This window comes from Ambystoma mexicanum, chromosome 7q (assembly GCF_040938575.1).
Source record: "Ambystoma mexicanum isolate Mex_15411 chromosome 7q, UKY_AmexF1_1, whole genome shotgun sequence".
In the NCBI taxonomy this organism is placed as follows: Eukaryota; Metazoa; Chordata; class Amphibia; order Caudata; family Ambystomatidae; genus Ambystoma; species Ambystoma mexicanum.
Genome location: NC_090941.1, coordinates 542,682,231 through 542,700,340, shown reverse-complemented (window position 1 = coordinate 542,700,340; position 18,110 = coordinate 542,682,231). Strand labels below are relative to the sequence as shown.

Genomic DNA, 18,110 nt, shown 5'->3' with positions numbered 1-18,110 from the left:
GATGACACCAAGATGGAAGATGAACACATTTGCAGCATGTTGCCTAGCAGTGGCATCACACATTGGGCAGTGATTGGCAGGTCAAATACACATGCCATCACACAGATGGCATGTGCCCTAGCCATAAAGTGAAGAGGGAGAGGAGGTCACCAATTGTTCATTCAGTCCAGTTTGCTCATGAAATTGATTTTTTCATTGAAATGGTTCAAATGTTTAACCTGGAGCTGCCAGTCCAAAATGGTCCTATAGCACAGGGACATGTCTAAACAAATCATGTCCAGGAAACAAAGCCAGTCCACTGTACCATAGCCATGTCAGACATGTGACAATAGGACTGAGAAATCCCGAGTAAAAGTGGTGGTATGCAAACAATCTGCCTGAATAAGCGGAGGTAAATAAGCAACAATGTTGTGGCAAGATGACACTTCAAGGGCAACTGGCGTGGTGTTGGGCTGGATGTCTAATGTTGGCAGAAGGGATGCTGCTATACCCAAATGCTGGTGCGCAGAATGTATAGGATGAGGCACATGGGTGACCCAAACCACTCAGACACACACACCCTCACCTGGCACCCAAACAGAAGCCCTCCCACACACACACCATGCACATGGATGACACACACATGCATGTACACTCATCGGACAATGCCTCGTAATCTGCCAGTTATCCCACGCCTTGGATCTGTTCCTCCGTGACGTAGGTCCCAGCAACCTGCTCATGTGGAGTGAGTTCTATGTCCTCTGCTGGAGACCCACCTCCAGTCACTAGAGTTGTGGCATGACTTGAGGCCAGCTTATTCTTTGCCCTGCGCTTCAGGTCATTCCAGTGCTTGTAGCATTCAGTAGCTGTGCGCCTCACGATTCCAAGGGCACTTATGATGTCCGCAATGGTCTGCCAGTGTGCCTGACGTTGTGCAGGTGTGGTCTTGGATCCTGCAACAATCAGCATTTCGCGGTCATGTGCGGACACATACTCTACAAGTGCATTCAGTTCGGCCTCATTAAAGCTGGGCTTCCTTGATGGGCCGGACTGTGTAGCCGTGTCTGGGGCATCAGCCTCTACTGGACGAGCACTCTTCCTCTTCCGCTTGGAAGGTGGTGGGGATCCTACGCCGCTCTGGACACTAGGGGCAGGAGCCCCGGTGGACTCTGTACTAGGAGTGTGGGATTGCACACTCAGCATGGGAGTTGGTGCAGGCATTAGCTCAAGTGTGATGGTGTCAGGGGGAATGTCAGCATGATGGACTTGGACCGACACTGTCCTGGCTGGGTGTGTGAGAGGTGGGGTGGATGGAGCCGCAGCTGCCCCTGCAGCCTCCCCAGCCTGCCTACGCGGGGCAGCAGATGACCTAGCTGCCCCTGATCCACGTGGCCTGATGACACCAACGTTCACCGGCGCACGTGGCCTAGACCTACTGACCTGGAAGTCAGCCATGGAGTCACCGTGTGCCAGGTCTGGTTCCACAGTGGGCTGGTCCAACAAGGGCTGAGCATGGATGGTGTCAGCCACGTTAATCTCAACAAGGGGGGGGGCATGGGTGTCCCTGACTGCTCCTCCACACATGGGGGGATAGGGGCACCCTGCAAGTCACGGCCACATCCCCTACCGGATCCACCACGGCCACCACTTGGGGCTCGGCCACCTTTGCCACCCTTACGGCTTGTTCGCCTCCCAGCCATGGCACTGATGTTATTGTGCGTATGGGAGTCAATGTGAACTATTGTCCTGGGCAATTGGGGGTCAAAGGGGTTGGCTACCAGATGGTAATCGTACCCTAGTGCTCTAGCAAGGCTGTATGTCACCCCTGGGGAAAGATGACGGGTCACGCAACGCACAGGCACCCCAAAAAAGGGAAGTAAGGTGCACGCAACCCCTCCTAGACCACGTGCGTGGAAAAATAAACCTGCACTACGCTGTGGCACCCAGAAACACAAAAATGAACGTATGCGTGTCACACGCAGCCTAGAATGACCTCTGAAGGGGTACGCGACAGACGGGTCAAGCACAGATGTTAAAAACGTGCGCGACTCACCGTCTGCCAGGAACAAAAGCGTGAAAAATATGCGCCTGTGCGCGTTGGCAACACCCCCGCCAAAAGAAGAATTGTACGCTGTCTGAGGAGACAGGACAACAGTAGAAGGGAACGCTGTTTGAGGAAACAGGCCCAAGAAAAAGAGGAAAAGAGAAAAAGCTGTCAGAGGTAACAGGGAGTACGAACTTGAAACCCTGTGAAGTAAATCGCGTGTGAACTGACAAGAAGTACAGATTTCACCCACTCGCTCTCCACGAAAAGCACGTACAAGGAAATGGCGTTCTACACGTTCCTTTTATACACACGTCACAGACGCGCATACGCGATGAGGCCATTTCCACCAATTACACGCATTGACACTGGGAGGTGTATCTTTTTTTTTTACACGCGCCATTCTCTATGGCCATGCGTGTGACGTCATAGCTGCGCATGGGGGCCTTTGGGCCAATGAAATCGCGTATGCGTGCAGACGCGCTAAGGGCCTTTCCTCGAATTACACGCAGACGTGCAGGACTTTTCACGTTCCAAATCACTCCGTATCAAGCTGGCCACGCGTAACCACACGGAAGACCACGCTCCTGCCCAGAAAGCCGATTTACTACCCCCCAGAGCCCCGAGCACGCTCCCACCTGCCATCTGCTGCTGCCTGACTGCCTGCTGCCCACGTGCCCTGCCATTTGCTGCCTGCACATCAGCCAGGGGTGCTGTTGCTGTGACCACCCTGCTGCAACCGAAGACTCCCGACTGGGATTCCATCGCTCCACAGCCCAGCCCCAGGACCCAGTTGCCCACCCACTCCTGCCTCTGGGGTTGTCATGTCGGGCACTGCAACATCTGGCACCACTGACAGAGAGGCAGAGGGGCACCAGCTTCAGTGCCAGGGAAGTTGGTGTCCTGGTGGAGCAAGTCCTGGTGCAGTATGATGCCCTCTACGGAAGGTAGCGCGCCGATAAGGAAGGACGGACTCGGATCTGGACGGACATCGTGACTGCCATCAACGCAGAGGGGGTGGCAGTCCGCGACTTCCAACATGTCAAGAAGCGCTGGGAGGACTTCAGGTCCAGGACCCTGAACAAGGCCCGGCGCCTCTTGAAGGCAGCGGATGCTAAGGGGCGCCGGGGCCACTTGCCGGAAGATCAGTTGAGGGTCTTGGAACGCATATCCCCAGCGCTCCACGTCCAGGTCCTTGAGAGGCAGACCCGTCTGGAGTCAAGCGGTAAGTGTACATGCATCATGATTGTAAGCTGTGCGTGTGGTGATGTGCCAGTAGTGTGCCGGTTGGACATCTGTTTGAATGGGGCCGAGTATGGGTGGGGGTGTACAAGACCGTGAGGCTAACACATGCGAGCGCTGTCATGTGTGAGACATGGATGGTGCTTGTGTGTGTAGGCTTGCATGCCAAATGCAGTTGTGTGGGCACACATGTTTGGATGAATGTGTATGTAAGTAGTCATGTTTGTGATGTCACGCATGTATGTTTTCAACTGCATGTATCAGCACTGTGTACATGTGCATGTGTGTGTATTTGACAAGGGTGCAACAGTGATGCAACATGGATGCATGTGACAGTGGGATGTGGAAGCCTGATTGCCAGATGTGACATGGATGCCCATCGGAACACTGCGACAGTTGGCTGAGGTGTACACATGCATGCAAGTGTGGTGGTGTGCGTGCATGTGTAGTGCACTCCCTGTGTTGCATGTGATGTCTGGCTCACCTTTGCCTGCTCATGCTGTTGTATGTGTATGGATGGTGCTGGCAGTTGCGATGTGGCTGTGGTATGGCTCATGCGTGCATGTAGAAATGACATGTGTGTTGCCAATTGTGATGCCATGTCTGAGGTTTGCCAATGCCACTCATGTGCAACTGTCATGTGTGTATGTGTCCATTGTACAGTGCCCTGATGCCTGCGTTTTATTTCTCCCTGTCTGCAGCGTCAACTGATGAAGAGGGCGGAGAAGGTGCTGTGGAGCACAGCGGCGGGGATCGCACCGCCAGCCGGAGACGCAAGGTCCGGCTCCCCTCCCAGGTTGTGATCTCGTCGGGGAGTGATGAGTCTGGTGCCACGTCCCAGGCCGCAGCTGCCGGGGGGAGGTCCAAGAGGGGGAGGTCGGAGTTGGACTCCTCGGCAGCAGAAGGGGCAGCTGGGACCCCACAGGGCCCAACGGGGGAAGATGGCATGCAGTCATCCAGGTTGGTGGGGGGTTTGGTGGAGGAGGAGGCCGTGCAAGCAACAGAGACGGGGTCTGGAGGTGGGGATTCCACTGGTGCTAGTGGTGCAGTGCAGGACCAGGGACAGGAGGCAGCACAGGTCGCCGCGGAGGTGCCTGTGTGCAATCCTGTCCCTGATTCTGTCACTGCATCATCTTGCACCAGCAGGGATGCCTACGTCCAGACCCGTTTTCAGGCAGGGGATGAGCTCACGACAACTGGCCTTCCTCTGCCTGCGGACGTGGCTATCCGGGTCCGGGTTGAGCCTGTCCTGACTGGTGTGGCGTTGCGTCAACGGGCCATGCGAGGTGACCTGCAGTCTTTTCATGAGGAGACTGCACGTCATCTCGAATGGCTCGTTGACCGCGTCGGCCTACTGGGACAGGTCACCCAGGCCGGATTCCTCCGTTTGATGGGGCTTGCTCAGACCCCCTCCTCAACTGAACCCCCTATGCGCCAGTCGTCCTCCGTGCCATCTTCCCACCCATCAGTCACCTGGGTGCCCTGTGGAGCTGCCTCTGACGGTGCGGCCAGGCTGGTGGAGGAGGCATCCCTGCCACAGTCGGGAGTTGGACGTCCAGCAGGGGTGGCCACATCAACGACTGCACCCCAGCCAGCGGAGGATGTGCAGGCAGCAGGAGGCAGTGCACGGGCAGAGGCACAGCAGCAGCAGCAACGTGGTGGGAGCCATGATGGCTCAGGGCCTTTGACATCGGAGGGGCAGGCATCGGCCGGAGGGCAGGAGGACCCAGGACGGGAAGTGTCTTCCGTGTGGCAGCGGTTGGGCTATGCCATAGATGCGGAGCGGCAGCGGGTGGAAGAGGCACGGCTCATGATGGTCAGGGCGGAGAACTCCATGCGGAGGGCCCTGAGGCGGGCCGAGTGCCTCGAGGCAATCCGCAGGGGTTTGGGGGGGAACATGTGGACAGCCCTGCGGACCCTCGGGGCCATGGAGGAGGAGCGCCTCCGGGACATTGAGCAGGAGTTCGATGATGCCCTGGCCCGGAACATCCCGAAGTGAGCCGTCGGACTAGCCCGCTGCCCTTGTAAATAGTTGTGTAGTTAGTGTTAGGTTTCCTTTTGGTTTAGCATTTTTTTTGGACCTTTTGGACAATGGGCCACATTTTTGTATATAGTTTATTTTTTTAGGTAGTGTTATTCGATAGGTTTCATTTCTTCGTTTGGGATCATGGAACCTGGATTGTTTATCTGTATATAGTTGACTTTTGGATTTTCATTTTTTTTATGATTTCACCATGGAGCAATGGTTTTCAATTTTAATTTTCCATTGGATTTACTTTTGTGGACTGTGACTTTGGACACCTTTCGTTTGCATTATGATTTGTGATTTTGCATTATTTCACATACCTGCTGGTTTAAAAAAAAAAAAAAAATCCATTATTGTTTGTTTATTTTTGATTCAATTTCTGTTGCGTTTAATACATATTTTTTCTTCAAACTTCAATGTGTAGTATCATCTCATTGGTTTCATGCATATCATGATATGAGTTTTGACATTCACTGACACCCATTGGGTGTATGTGAGGGACATGTGTTCATTTCCAAACTTGCAATTGGGGTTCTATCATGTTTTTGCCATTTCTAAGTGGGTGGATGCAATACTCAGGTGGGTGTTTGGCATTTGGAGGCTGACCATAAGGGCCAGGGATCTAAATTGTGGTGACATGTTGGCTGGGGGACATGAGTGGGGGCCTGGTGGAGGCTGCCCCTGGTGGCTGGGGGGTGGGGTGGTGGTAGACATGAGTGGGGGCCTGGTGGAGCCTGCCCCTGCACTGCTGGAGGGTGGGGTGATGGTAGACATGAGCGGGGGCCTGGTGGAGGCTGCCCCTGCACTGCTGGAGGGTGGGGGTGATGGTAGACATGAGTGGGGGCCTGGTGGAGGCTGCCCCTGCACTGCTGGGGGGTGGGGGTGGTGGGAGGCATGAGTGGTGGCCTGGTGGAGGGTTCTCCTGCGCTGCTGGGGGGTGGGGGTGGTGGGAGACATGAGTGGGGGCCTGGTGGAGGCTGCCTCTGGTGGCTGGGGGGTGGGGATGATGGTAGACATGAGTGGGGGCCTGGTGGAGGCTGCCCCTGGTGGTTGGGGGGTGGGGGTGGTGGGAGACATGAGTGGGGGCCTGGTGGAGGCTGCCCCTGCACTGCTGGGGGTGGGGTGATGGGAGACATTAGTGGGGGCCTGGTTGAGGCTGCCCCTGCACTGCTGGGGGGTGGGGGTGGTGGTAGACATGAGTGGGGGCCTGGTGGAGGCTGCCCCTGCACTGCTGGGGGGTGGGGGTGGTGGTAGACATGAGTGGGGGCCTGGTGGAGTGTGCCCCTGGTGGCTGGGGGTAGGGGTGATGGTAGACATGAGTGGGGGCCTGGTGGAGTGTGCCCCTGGTGGCTGGGGGGTAGGGGTGATGGTAGACATGAGTGGGGGCCTGGTGGAGGGTGCCCCTGGTGGCTGGGGGTGGGGGTGATGCGGGACATGAGTGGGGGCCTGGTGGAGGGTGCCCCTGCACTGCGGGGGGGTGGGGGGGGGTGGTAGACATGAGTGGGGGCCTGGTGGAGGGTGTCCCTGGATGCTGGGGGGTGGGGGTGGTGGGAGACATGAGTGGGGGCCTGGTGGAGGGTGCCCCTGCACTGCTGGGGGGTGGGGGTGGTGGGAGACATGAGTGGGGGCCTGGTGGAGGCTGCCCCTGGTGGCTGGGGGGTGGGGATGATGGTAGACATGAGTGGGGGCCTGGTGGAGGCTGCCCCTGGTGGCTGGGGGGTGGGGGTGGTGGGAGACATGAGAGGGGGCCTGGTGGAGGCTGCCCCTGCACTGCTGGGGGTGGGGGTGATGGGAGACATTAGTGGGGGCCTGGTTGAGGCTGCCCCTGCACTGCTGGGGGTGGGGGTGGTGGTAGACATGAGTGGGGGCCTGGTGGAGGCTGCCCCTGCACTGCTGGGGGTGGTGGTAGACATGAATGGGGGCCTGGTGGAGTGTGCCCCTGGTGGCTGGGGGGTAGGGGTGATGGTAGACATGAGTGGGGGCCTGGTGGAGTGTGCCCCTGGTGGCTGGGGGGTAGGGGTGATGGTAGACATGAGTGGGGGCCTGGTGGAGGGTGCCCCTGGTGGCTGGGGGGTGGGGGTGATGGGGGACATGAGTGGGGGCCTGGTGGAGGGTGCCCCTGCACTGCTGGGGGGTGGGGGTGGTGGTAGACATGAGTGGGGGCCTGGTGGAGGGTGCCCCTGGATGCTGGGGGGTGGGGGTGGTGGGAGACATGAGTGGGGGCCTGGTGGAGGGTGCCCCTGGTGGCTGGGGGGTAGGGGTGATGGGAGACATGAGTGGGGGCCTGGTGGAGGCTGCCCCTGGTGGCTGGGGGGCGGGGGTGGTGGTAGACATGAGTGGGGGCCTGGTGGAGGCTGTCCCTGGTGGCTGGGGGGTGGGGGTGGTGGTAGACATGAGTGGGGGCCTGGTGGAGGCTGCCCCTGCACTGCTGGGGGGTGGGGGTGATGGGAGACATGAGTGGGGGCCTGGTGGAGGCTGCCTCTGCACTGCTGGGGGGTGGGGGTGGTGGGAGACATGAGTGGGTGCCTGGTGGAGGCTGCCCCTGCACTGCTGGGGGGTGGGGGTGGTGGGAGACATGAGTGGGGGCCTGGTGGAGCGTGCCCCTGGATGCTGGGGGGGCAGGGGGACATGCGTTGGTGGGCAGTAGTGCAAGGTGACATGTGGGTTGGCTGGCGGGCATGGCCATGGTGGATGGGGTGCCTGTGGGACATGTGCAGGGTAGGCCCCTGTGGTGTGGGCCACCTGCAGGGGCCGTGGAGGGTGTAGAGGGAACACCTGGGAGGACCCACACGTGCAATTCACGTGTGGTGCTCCCCGCGCACCCCTGGAATACACGTACCCTGATGGAATTGCGTGTGATACTTCCTGCGCACCCCTGAAATACACGTACCCTGCTGCTTTTGCGTGTGATACTTCCCGCGCACCCCTGGAATACACGTACCCTACTGCTTTTGCGTGTGATACTTCCCGCGCACCCCTGGAATACACGTACCCTGCTGCTTTTGCGTGTGATACTTCCCGCGCACCCCTGAAATACACGTACCCTGCTGCTTTTGCATGTGATACTTCCCGCGCACCCCTGCAATACACGTACCCTGCTGCTTCTGCGTGTGATACTTCCCGCGCACCCCTGCAATACACGTACCCTGCTGTTTCTGCGTGTGTTACTTCCCACGCACCCCTGATGTACACGTACCCAGGACAATCGCGTGTGGAGCTTCCCGCGAACCACTGAAATACACGTTCCCCGCTTGGCGTTTGCTGTTTGGCAGCCCTGTGAACTGGTCCAGGGTTAGCGCAAATTTGGGGATTTTGAAGGCTTTTCCTTGCGCGAGGGCATTCTTGGGGGCGTAACTGGCGCTGCTGCAGGGTCGCTGCACCACTCTGCGCCACGGCTGGTTTCGGAGGCTGAAATCCATGAATACGCTGTACGATGGAAAGGATTTTTTCGCACGCGGCTGGCGCAGTGTATCGCACAGGGACACTGTGTGCCAGCCGCATGCGCCATTTTTGTGCGAATTTCTATGAATTACCCTGTTAACTTTTAAAATGGTTTACCCTCCTAGTTTCTCAAACGTGTCAATCTGCCTAAAACTGAATACTGATGGCTGGAAGGTTTCGAATGCATCAAAACCATTGGTATTCCACTGGGCAACCCTCCAAACTACTGTTGTTCATCCTTCTACGCCATTGCTGATAGGGTAAGACCATATGCAAATTAGAATGGCTAGGTGACATCCCTTCTGCCTCAATGGGCAACATCAGTGAGGTGTGGCTTGGAACACTGGGCCCAGCAGCATTGCTTTCCCTCTCGGGTGACTTTTTCAAAACTGAAGAGTGGTGGCTGGAAGGCTTTGTATACATCATAACCACTGTTATTGCTCTGGGAACCTGCCAGACTCTCATTTTTCAACCTGGCGGGCATTTACAGATGGAGAAAGGCCATATGTAATGTAGAGCTGTTGGGTCACCTCCCTTGCACACCACAAGGAACCCCAGATGTATTTCATCGTCTTTGGGCATCATCAGTGAGGTGTAGATTGGGTATTTAGGCACAGCAGGCTTGGAACCCACATATGGGCATACCAGTCCCACTCGCAGTGACTTTTTTCAAAACTGCAGAATGCTGGCTGGAAGGTTTTGAATTAATCATAACCGATGGCTTAACCTACATCCCCAGAGGTTACATAATGCCACAGGGTACAGCTCTGCGTCTACGGAGAAGAATGGTACACCAGATACCTCAGCTGATCAATGAAACTCACCACTGGGAGTCATGTCACTGTCAAGGTAAAGGAAGACACCAATCATCTGGATGCCAGGAACTGCAGCCCCAGAAGAAAAAGCATGAAAGAAAGATACATATCCTGTGTTGTCCTTAGCTCCAATTTTTACAGGGGAAGTGGACTATTTTATACCAACAAGGATAGGATAATAAAGTGAGTGACTTCCACATTGCACATGATCACCTTGGGTGCTGTTGTTAGTGGCATCTTGTTATGCAACCTCCTGGAACATTCTGCGTGTATTTTTATCATTTGCTTATCAACGTTCCTATATATAGAGCCTTGCAAACAAATAGTGTCACTGCTTCCCTTTCCCCATTCCTTTCGTAGAAGGGAAAGGAGAGGCTCGAAGCCGATTAGTTGAACACTGGCAGTCCGGCAGGTGGGAGTTGGGGAACACCAGAAGAAGACAGATGGGAATGGCAGTGGAAATGAGGAATTCCAGCAAGAAACGGAATGAAAAATGTTTGGATGGTGGGTCGAGCTGGCCGACGTGTGCAGGTGAAATGTGACTGCTGCAAACTTATATATATATATGTACAAGGGATTATAAAATACTAAACTATACAGTTGTTTGGGGAAAGGAAACACTGTGTTGCATCCACCTGCAATCTCTGTCTTGACAGAGGATGATTGAGGACAATTATGGTAGTGTCCATTCAAAACTGGAGATCGGGGCGAAGTACAGTTTCCGATGACACTGGAGACAGGGAAATGGGGAGAAACACAGGCCTGTCTTTCTTTTACCATAATGTATCTATCCTCTTCTTAACTTCATATTTAATTTAATTTGTAGAGCGCACAAAGCCCACAAGCATCCAGGCACTGGTTACATGAGGGGGATGGGTAAGGATGGAGGGCGGTTCAGGGGAGAGGGAGGAAGAGATGGACTGCATGAGTACAGGTATAGTTTCAGTTGAATATTCTAGCATGAGTGCGGGTATAGTTTTAGTTGAATAGTCTGGTTTTAAGTTGTCTTCTGAATGGCCAGTATGAAGTTTCGGATCGCAAGTGAGGTGGAAAAGCGTTCCATATGCGGGCTGCAACAGATGGGAAACTGTAGCCTCCAGCTTTCTTGTGCATGACACGTGGGCTGGTCAGGCGGTGGCTGTAGATAGATCTTGTGGGACTGAACGATGTGCGTTTGGTGATCCTCTGGGAGAGATATGGTAGGGCAGAGTTGGAGAGGCAATGGCGGGTGATGGAGAGAATTTTAAAGTTAATTTGCTCTTTAATGGGTAGCCAGTGGCCAGTTTTTCTGTGGGCTGACACAGGGTCCTGTTTGGCCAGGTTCATGGTGACATGGATGGCATTGTTTTGAATAATCTGGAGTTTGTTCAGGTTGCGCTCTGGTGTGCCCGCCAGGAGGGAATTGCAATAGTCTAGTCAGGAGCAGATTACTGCTTGCGCCGTAGTTAGGTGGTATTGTGTGGCAAGGGAGGGCTTTGCTGCATTTAGGAGTTTGGTGGTGTGGCGGCTGAGGAGGCAATGGCATTAACGTTCAGGGTTATTCAGAGGCTGGAGTCGAGGTTGACTCCCAGAGTCTTGACGGAAGAAGAGACTGGAATGGTGATGGAGTCGATGATGATGGACCGAAAGGCAGGGTCCAATTTGATGAGTCGTGAACGTGGTGGGCCCACTAGGAGGATTTCGGTTTTGTCAACGTTCAGGCAGAGTTGATGTGTGACCGTCCAGATTTGTATGGTGTCATAGACTTCATTGATGGTAATTGTGTCTTGTGCGTAATTGCCTGAAAGTGGGAGGAGAAGTTGTGTGTCATCTTCATAGTTGGTGTAGGATATGCTGATGGCATCCAGATGGTCAAAGAGGGGTTTGATGTAGATATTGTACAGGGTGGGAGAGACGCAGGAGCCTTGAGGGACCCCACAAGGGACTGGTGTGAGGTTAGCAGACTTGAGTGGTTCTGTCTGCCAGAAAGGAAGAGACCCAGTCACTAGCTCCGGGGAAAGAGTAGCAGCGGTGGTGAGGTGATGGCACATGGTTTGGTGGTTAACCAGGTCAAATGCAGCCGACAGGTCGAGAAGAAGTAAAAGGACTGGGTTGCCTCAGTCATGGAGGTCGTCCATTTGTTTTTTTATGTCAAGGAGCACAAATTCTGTGCCATGGCCAGGGCAGAAACCTGATTGGTGTGGGTTTAAGATATTGTGTTCGATATAGGATTTTATTTGGATGAAGGTGGCATGGTCCAAGATTTCTTGTAGGAAAGGTACAGTGGTGTTGGAGTGTTAGTTAGTAGGTGTAGTAGAGTCAAGTGAAGCTTTTATGAGTTCGGGTGGGATAGAGCAAGTACGGTAGGAGGAGTTGATGAACATGGTGATGATGGAAATGAGAGCTACAACGCAGTCCTTGGTAAGTGGGGTGGCATAGGTGTCACTGTGGCATCGCAAGAACTTGAGGCTAGCAATGATCTTGGCTATGTCAAATTCAGTCACAGAGATGAAGCTAAATGAGGTGGAGATATTGGGGGTGGGGGATGGGGTTGGGAGCGGGGTCAGAAGTGGGAGGCTTTGCTGGAATGGTAGCTGTTTTTTATTTGGATTTTGAGCTGGAGGGTGGTATTTTTGTGAGGGCATCTTGGATGTTTTGGCACCAGCCAGCATCTTTTGTAAAGTTGGGAGTGGGTGTGTCGGGGGTTTCTAGCTCATGTAGGATAGAGAACAGTCCTTGGGAGTGAGCCTGGGTGATTCTGTTGGAGATGGCGGTAACTTTGGCTGCGTAGATGGCCTTCTTATATTCATTGGCATAGTTTGCGAGGTAGGTTTTGTTGGTTGCTGTGGGGGATTTGTGCCAGGTAGCTTCCAAGGTGCGCTTCTTGGCACACATGAATTGAAGTTGGGGCATGAACCAGGAATTCCTGTGAGTAGCGGGTTTGCCTTTCCGTGGTTTGAGTGAGGCAATGGCATCGATTGCTGCCACCGATATGGCAGAGTTGTATATGTTGAGGAGAGCAGTGGGATTAGCAGTCAGGGAGTCGCAGGAGGGCGTTTGATCTGCGAGTAATCGCGGGAGGAGGCGCTCCTGTGTGATTGCAGGTGGGAGCAGGGTAGAGGTGGCATTCTGTTGAAAGCCTCCAGGTTTCTTGAAGGTGATGGTATGGTGGTCGGGTCATAGGTTGGGGATGTTGTCCTTGATGGTGGTGGGGAAGTTGATATTGGCAATCCAATCAAGTGTTCTGCCTATCCGGTGTGTTGGGCTGGTGATGTGTTGTGTGAAGCCTAGGAAGTTTAAAGATTTGGTTGTATTGATGGCGTCTTTATCTGTGGAGTCTCCCGTAATGAGTATTTTGGAAGTGGGTTTGATGTTTGCGAATATAATTTGTAGGACATCTTCAAAGGTTTTCACTGTGCCTGGTGGTCGGTGATGTCGATGGTGATTGTGGAGGTGGGGGATACTAGGAGCTTGTCGGTGAGTATCTCATGTGCTGAAGAGGCGTTGGTGGGGAGTAAAAGGATAGAGAGCGTGTCTCTATGGATGAGGGCGCCTTTGCCACCTTTACGTATAGGGCGGTCACATCAGGGGATGATGTAGATGGGGGGGGGAGGTGGCGAGAGCCGGGCTGGCAGCTGGGTGTAGCCATTATTTATTAACGGGTGGTACAAGAGGCGGTGGTAGCGAGTATGTTGTGTGCAGTACCCTAGTGCAAGAGGATAGTCTGCTAGTTCTCTCAGCTCCTGTGCATTGTTGGATGTTGCATGAGCATGGAGGGATGTGGAGTAGTCAAGCGAGCAGGGGGATGTGGGGGGTGCTGGGTAGCCAATAGGGATGTTTTGAGATTGATTATGTTGATTTTGCTGGATTTCAAGAGGGAGGCATCCTTAGCATAGGTGGTATGGCTGTATGCTTGTGGCTACAGTCTAGTGCTGGTGAGTGGGTTGGGTTGAAGTGCTGGGATGAATGACGTGGGGTTGGTGTAATGAGGAATCGAGATTGTTGGTGTTTGCCTTGACACGGTAAGGGAAGGCATGAGTACTGACAACGTGTATGCCTTGGCTGACTAGTAGTTGAGTGAAGGTGGACAATGGTTCTATGCTGGAGATGGCGGGGGAAGGGAAGGTGCAGGCAAAACCAGTGTGGAGCATGGTGGGGTTCATCTTGCTTGATGGGTAGGGCTGTCTGTGCATTATCCATTTCTGATGGGCAGGAAAGGATTTGGGCTGCTACAGTGATCACCGGGGTCTCATGGGGCTTACTTTAGCATTGGTGTAGGGTGTAGTGCGTCCAGAAGGCCTGAGGCTGCATCCACGGTGGGTAGTGGCAGGATCTGAGATGGCTGGGTGTATCAGGCTGCATGACATGCTTTTCATGTGCAGACAGGCAATCTGATTGGCCTTAATGTCATACCTTGTGGTCGCGCTTGCTTTGCCGGCATGCTTCCTGGGCACAGTGACTTATGTGGGACGGTTTGGGAAAGTAAAACTAAAGTCATAGAGCCTCGTTACAATTCCGGCGGTAGCCGTGCCGGTAAAACCGGCAGGCTGCCGCCACAGTTGTTTTTTTCCAGCGCCTGGCTTGCCGGTAACAGCGGAGGATTCTAACCCGTCGGCCCGGTAAGTCAGGCACCGGAAAAATGGTATTCCCCATTCCCATTTGAGTACCATAGGACACAAATGGGAATGGGGAGCACTGAAACACTGGCAACGTTAATAACGGTGCGAGTGTTTCTGTGAAAGTCTGCGGACGGGTGCTGTTCTGCCCGCCAAGTCAGACCTGGCCCGAGGGCATCCGCCACGCAAACTTGTACTTTGCCGGTCCGGTAACAGTGCCGGTAGGCTTACCAGCACCATTGTTACCGGACTAGCTGGGTTGTAATGACCCCCATACTCTCTTACCTCAAGCTGCTTCTATGACAATTGATATGGTGTAAGTTTAGTTTGCTATGACGTGCTCGTTTATTATGCTGTGTGTATTAGTTTACAGGCATTTCTTTAAACAAAGCCTTACAAAATATTTATATCAACTAAGCCTGGAAAGATATGCGGTCAATTGCTTACATTTTATGCCCTAACCAGTGTGTGATCCTGGGCAAATCATTCCGAGTGTGGCGGGCCGGAAACAAGGGTGCTGATAAGCTCACGGGCACCCTTGTTTACGGACCGCCTCACTACGAGTCTGCCTGCAGGGGCTGTTGCGCCCAGCAGGGTCAGACTTGCCGGAAGCACAATGGCCACTGCAGGCATACTTTTCACGAAAGCAAAGTTGCTGGTGCTTCCGAGTGCCCATTCCCATCGAGTCCTATGGGACTCCACAGGAATGGGGACTTAACGAATCCTCCGCCTGACTTCCCGCTCCACCGGGACTTGTGGTACTGGGAAGAAAGGCGGCAGATTCAGTGTTTCGAGGTCAGTGGCAACACGCCGGGAGCACCAGCGGGTTACTGCTGACCTCGTAATGAGGCCCACTGTGTCTTATCTGGAGTCTCCGTAAGTGATTTAAATGCATAGCTTATGTTGTTATATTATTATAAGCCATTATAAAAAAAAATCCTCACTCAGTTTCACGAGTATAGAGTTACTTCATATATAAGAATAGTGTCATTCATGTATTTTTCACCAGCTATTTGCCGCTCAATGTACTCATGGACACTTATTCTAAGACACTTCTCATGGTGCCTCTAAGTATCAAAGACTGATAATGCTTCTTGCAATGCCCTTTATGTGAAGTAATTTATGTTGGTGTCAATGCATATGCACATTGGGATGTTTGCATATATTTAGGCCCACATGGACTGGACATTGCTCTAACAGATGGGTCTCCTTCATCTCTAAAGGTCCTACAGTTTTGTTTGTGTGTTAAAATGCCACCTGACCCTAATTTCCCAAAAATGTTGATGGAATGGGGAGGACGTGCGAATGCAGCCATATGGAACCGTGCAGACTTCATGCTGCTTCTGATGCGCTACTACGTCTAAATTGTCCTGTAAACTGTTTTGTAGAGTTGGCCACCCTACACATGAATACATCGACTATTCACTTTTTCTTTTCCTTTTTTCCAGATCGTTTCAACCTCACTTGGCTCCTATTATCTGGCAATATTAACTTCCAACACAGGCACACCTTTGTTAAAACTAAATAAAATACACAATATACTGACACCCACTGAAAATTGTCTCTCAAATGCAGAAGTCTTTCCTACAATGTTATGGCAAATATATCGGCAATGGGCCCAGTTTATTGACCTTTCTTTCCACACTTAAGGTATTTATAAATGCCCAATTCACACGCACGCTACTGAGGCCACCATCAGTGAAGAGTGATTGAGCAAATGGCAAAAAACAAATAATCTCCTAGAAATATTCTAAAAAACATGGTATGGGTGCAGAGCAGCAAGCCTCCATCTGTAATAACAAGCAATGGCAATACCAACAGTTTTGGCTTTTGTGTAGACATGGGAAAGGCATTTGCCAGGCACTACCGTAATGGTACTAACTGGCTATCAATGGGAGCAGCTGCAAAACTGTGCAAGTACATGGGCAGATAATAGATGCGCCTTGCAAATTCCTATCTAACACATATACAAGCCGCAACTGTTGGTTTTGCCAGTGCTTGTTTTTAACCAGACTTCAGTGAAGGACATACGTACTGCTTATAAAATCAAGAAGCTAAATACAATCCTATGTAAGACATTTCTATAACACCAGTAGTGCGTTTACAGATCCAATTAAACCATTGACTCTTAGACAGCTTTGAAGAAACACTGGCAGGCACTTTGAGCACCCAGGTTGATCCGAAGCCTTAATGAAGCTGGCTCAAAGAGATCCAAGGGATGTGTTTTTTGGGCGGGCAGAGGCAGGAACTGGGTGGCAATGGCCATAGGGATTAACGTGGCAATGGGCAGTCAAATAACCAACCAACACCTACCTTATGTTCCTCCACATATGCCATCCCCCTTAACAATACTCCCATGCATTAGTTTCGGCTTATAGGTGGGGCTTGCCAAAACAAAAAATAAATGTACCAAAATACGGACTAGCGGGTCCAGTTAAAATTTTGAAGTGGGATTATTCTAAACCATTTTTTTAAGATGGAATTCAAATTATTATTTCAGGAGTTTAACAGTGATTCCCATTCCCAATGGGTAATTTTTTTTATTTTTTTTTATTGGGGAATACAAATATATTTAAACTCTAAAACAGATATTAGTTTTTCAATCCATACTTTGGATCCAGTAATTCATGCACAATAAAATATGCATATTCATCTTAATGTTATTCGTTTTTTCCTATTTTTAGGGAGTATAGGTGGCTACTACACTGCTTATAAATAAGGCTGCTGAATACTGATGAAAGATTAATGTCACCCCTTGTAACCTTTTTACCAATACTTTGTAGGCCTCAAGCTCAAAAGTTGTATTTCTTTCGTTTAGGGTTCTGTTGGAACGTGGCGGCATCCAACCGCAGAATATCCAGGATGACTCCGTCATTGACCAGAGCCGCAACCTCACCTTCTGCACCGCATGCCACCCGGAAATGTTTTTTTCCCATGTCCGTGATGGGATTAACTTTGGAACTCAGATTGGCTTCATCTCTATTAAGGACTAATGGGCTTTATTATAATCTGCGTCACAAAAATACACACAGGCACAGGGTCAGCAGTCTGCTGGTAACACCGTTTTGAATAAGCAATGCACTAATCACTACTCTAATTTATAAACAAACAAATATTCAGATTCAAAGTTAGGTTTGTTTAAATTGTTTACAAAATGTAATGTGTTTCTGGACTACCACATTCGGAATGAGGCCCACGATGCTTGGGTGCAGAGAAAGGTGGATTACATCTCTTCCATAAAATGGTGCTCTGTAATGCAGACCAATAAAATGACTGACAGAAAAAAGGTAGGTGTAAACCTTCCCATGCTATGATGTGGCTCTACCTCATCCTCGTCCCCCCCTCCCGCTGCAAACCAATGCGTTCATATTGGTCATTCATTCCTTCAGCTCTCTCCATAACAGGTTAGACCTTAGTTTTTATTTGTCTTTTTAATTAGCATCAACCATCGTGAATCCTGAATTTGTTTTGTACCTAACCTGGCCATAAACCTGTTACGTTACTTTATTGTGCTGCATTTGCATTCTGACTCCACAGACCCGTAACACGTTTTTTAAACAGAAATGTAATACTGCATTCATAACAATCAACTAGAATCAACAACAATAAACATATTTATTTGAAGACTGGAAAGGGTCTCTAATTGTATTATTATTCGTTGTAATGTTGTTTTATCATTTTATCCTACAATGGAAGATAATTATGAGGGCCATGTTTACATGCCAAGCTCTCACTATAATATCCCCAGAGCATGGCCTGCGGCCAGTGCCTGTATGGACAGTGACAGTAGCCAGTGGATCTACTGCATGAAACCAGTGGATCTACTGCATGAAATCACAAACTTTTATTTTGAATGACCAATTTGATGTGTCCTCTCTAGTTACACTATGAATGCCTTACCGATGTACATTCTGAATTTCAACTGATCTAGATATTCTTTAACATATATTGAAGTTATGATTTGAATT

At 51.7% G+C, this 18,110-nt stretch overlaps 1 protein-coding gene across 5 annotated transcripts in view; it reads left to right on the top strand.

Annotated features, from left to right (window-relative positions):
* The window catches only part of LACC1 (laccase domain containing 1), a 291,447-nt gene extending 273,672 nt beyond the window's left edge, over nucleotides 1-17,775 (top strand). For all 5 annotated transcript variants that reach the window (XM_069639981.1, XM_069639978.1, XM_069639980.1 and 2 more), the window contains exon 6: nucleotides 16,961-17,775. In XM_069639981.1, the coding sequence (XP_069496082.1) occupies nucleotides 16,961-17,135 (175 nt within the window). In that variant the 3' untranslated portion in view covers nucleotides 17,136-17,775. The remainder of the gene's footprint in view (nucleotides 1-16,960) is intronic.
* Nucleotides 17,776-18,110: the final 335 nt, after the last annotated feature.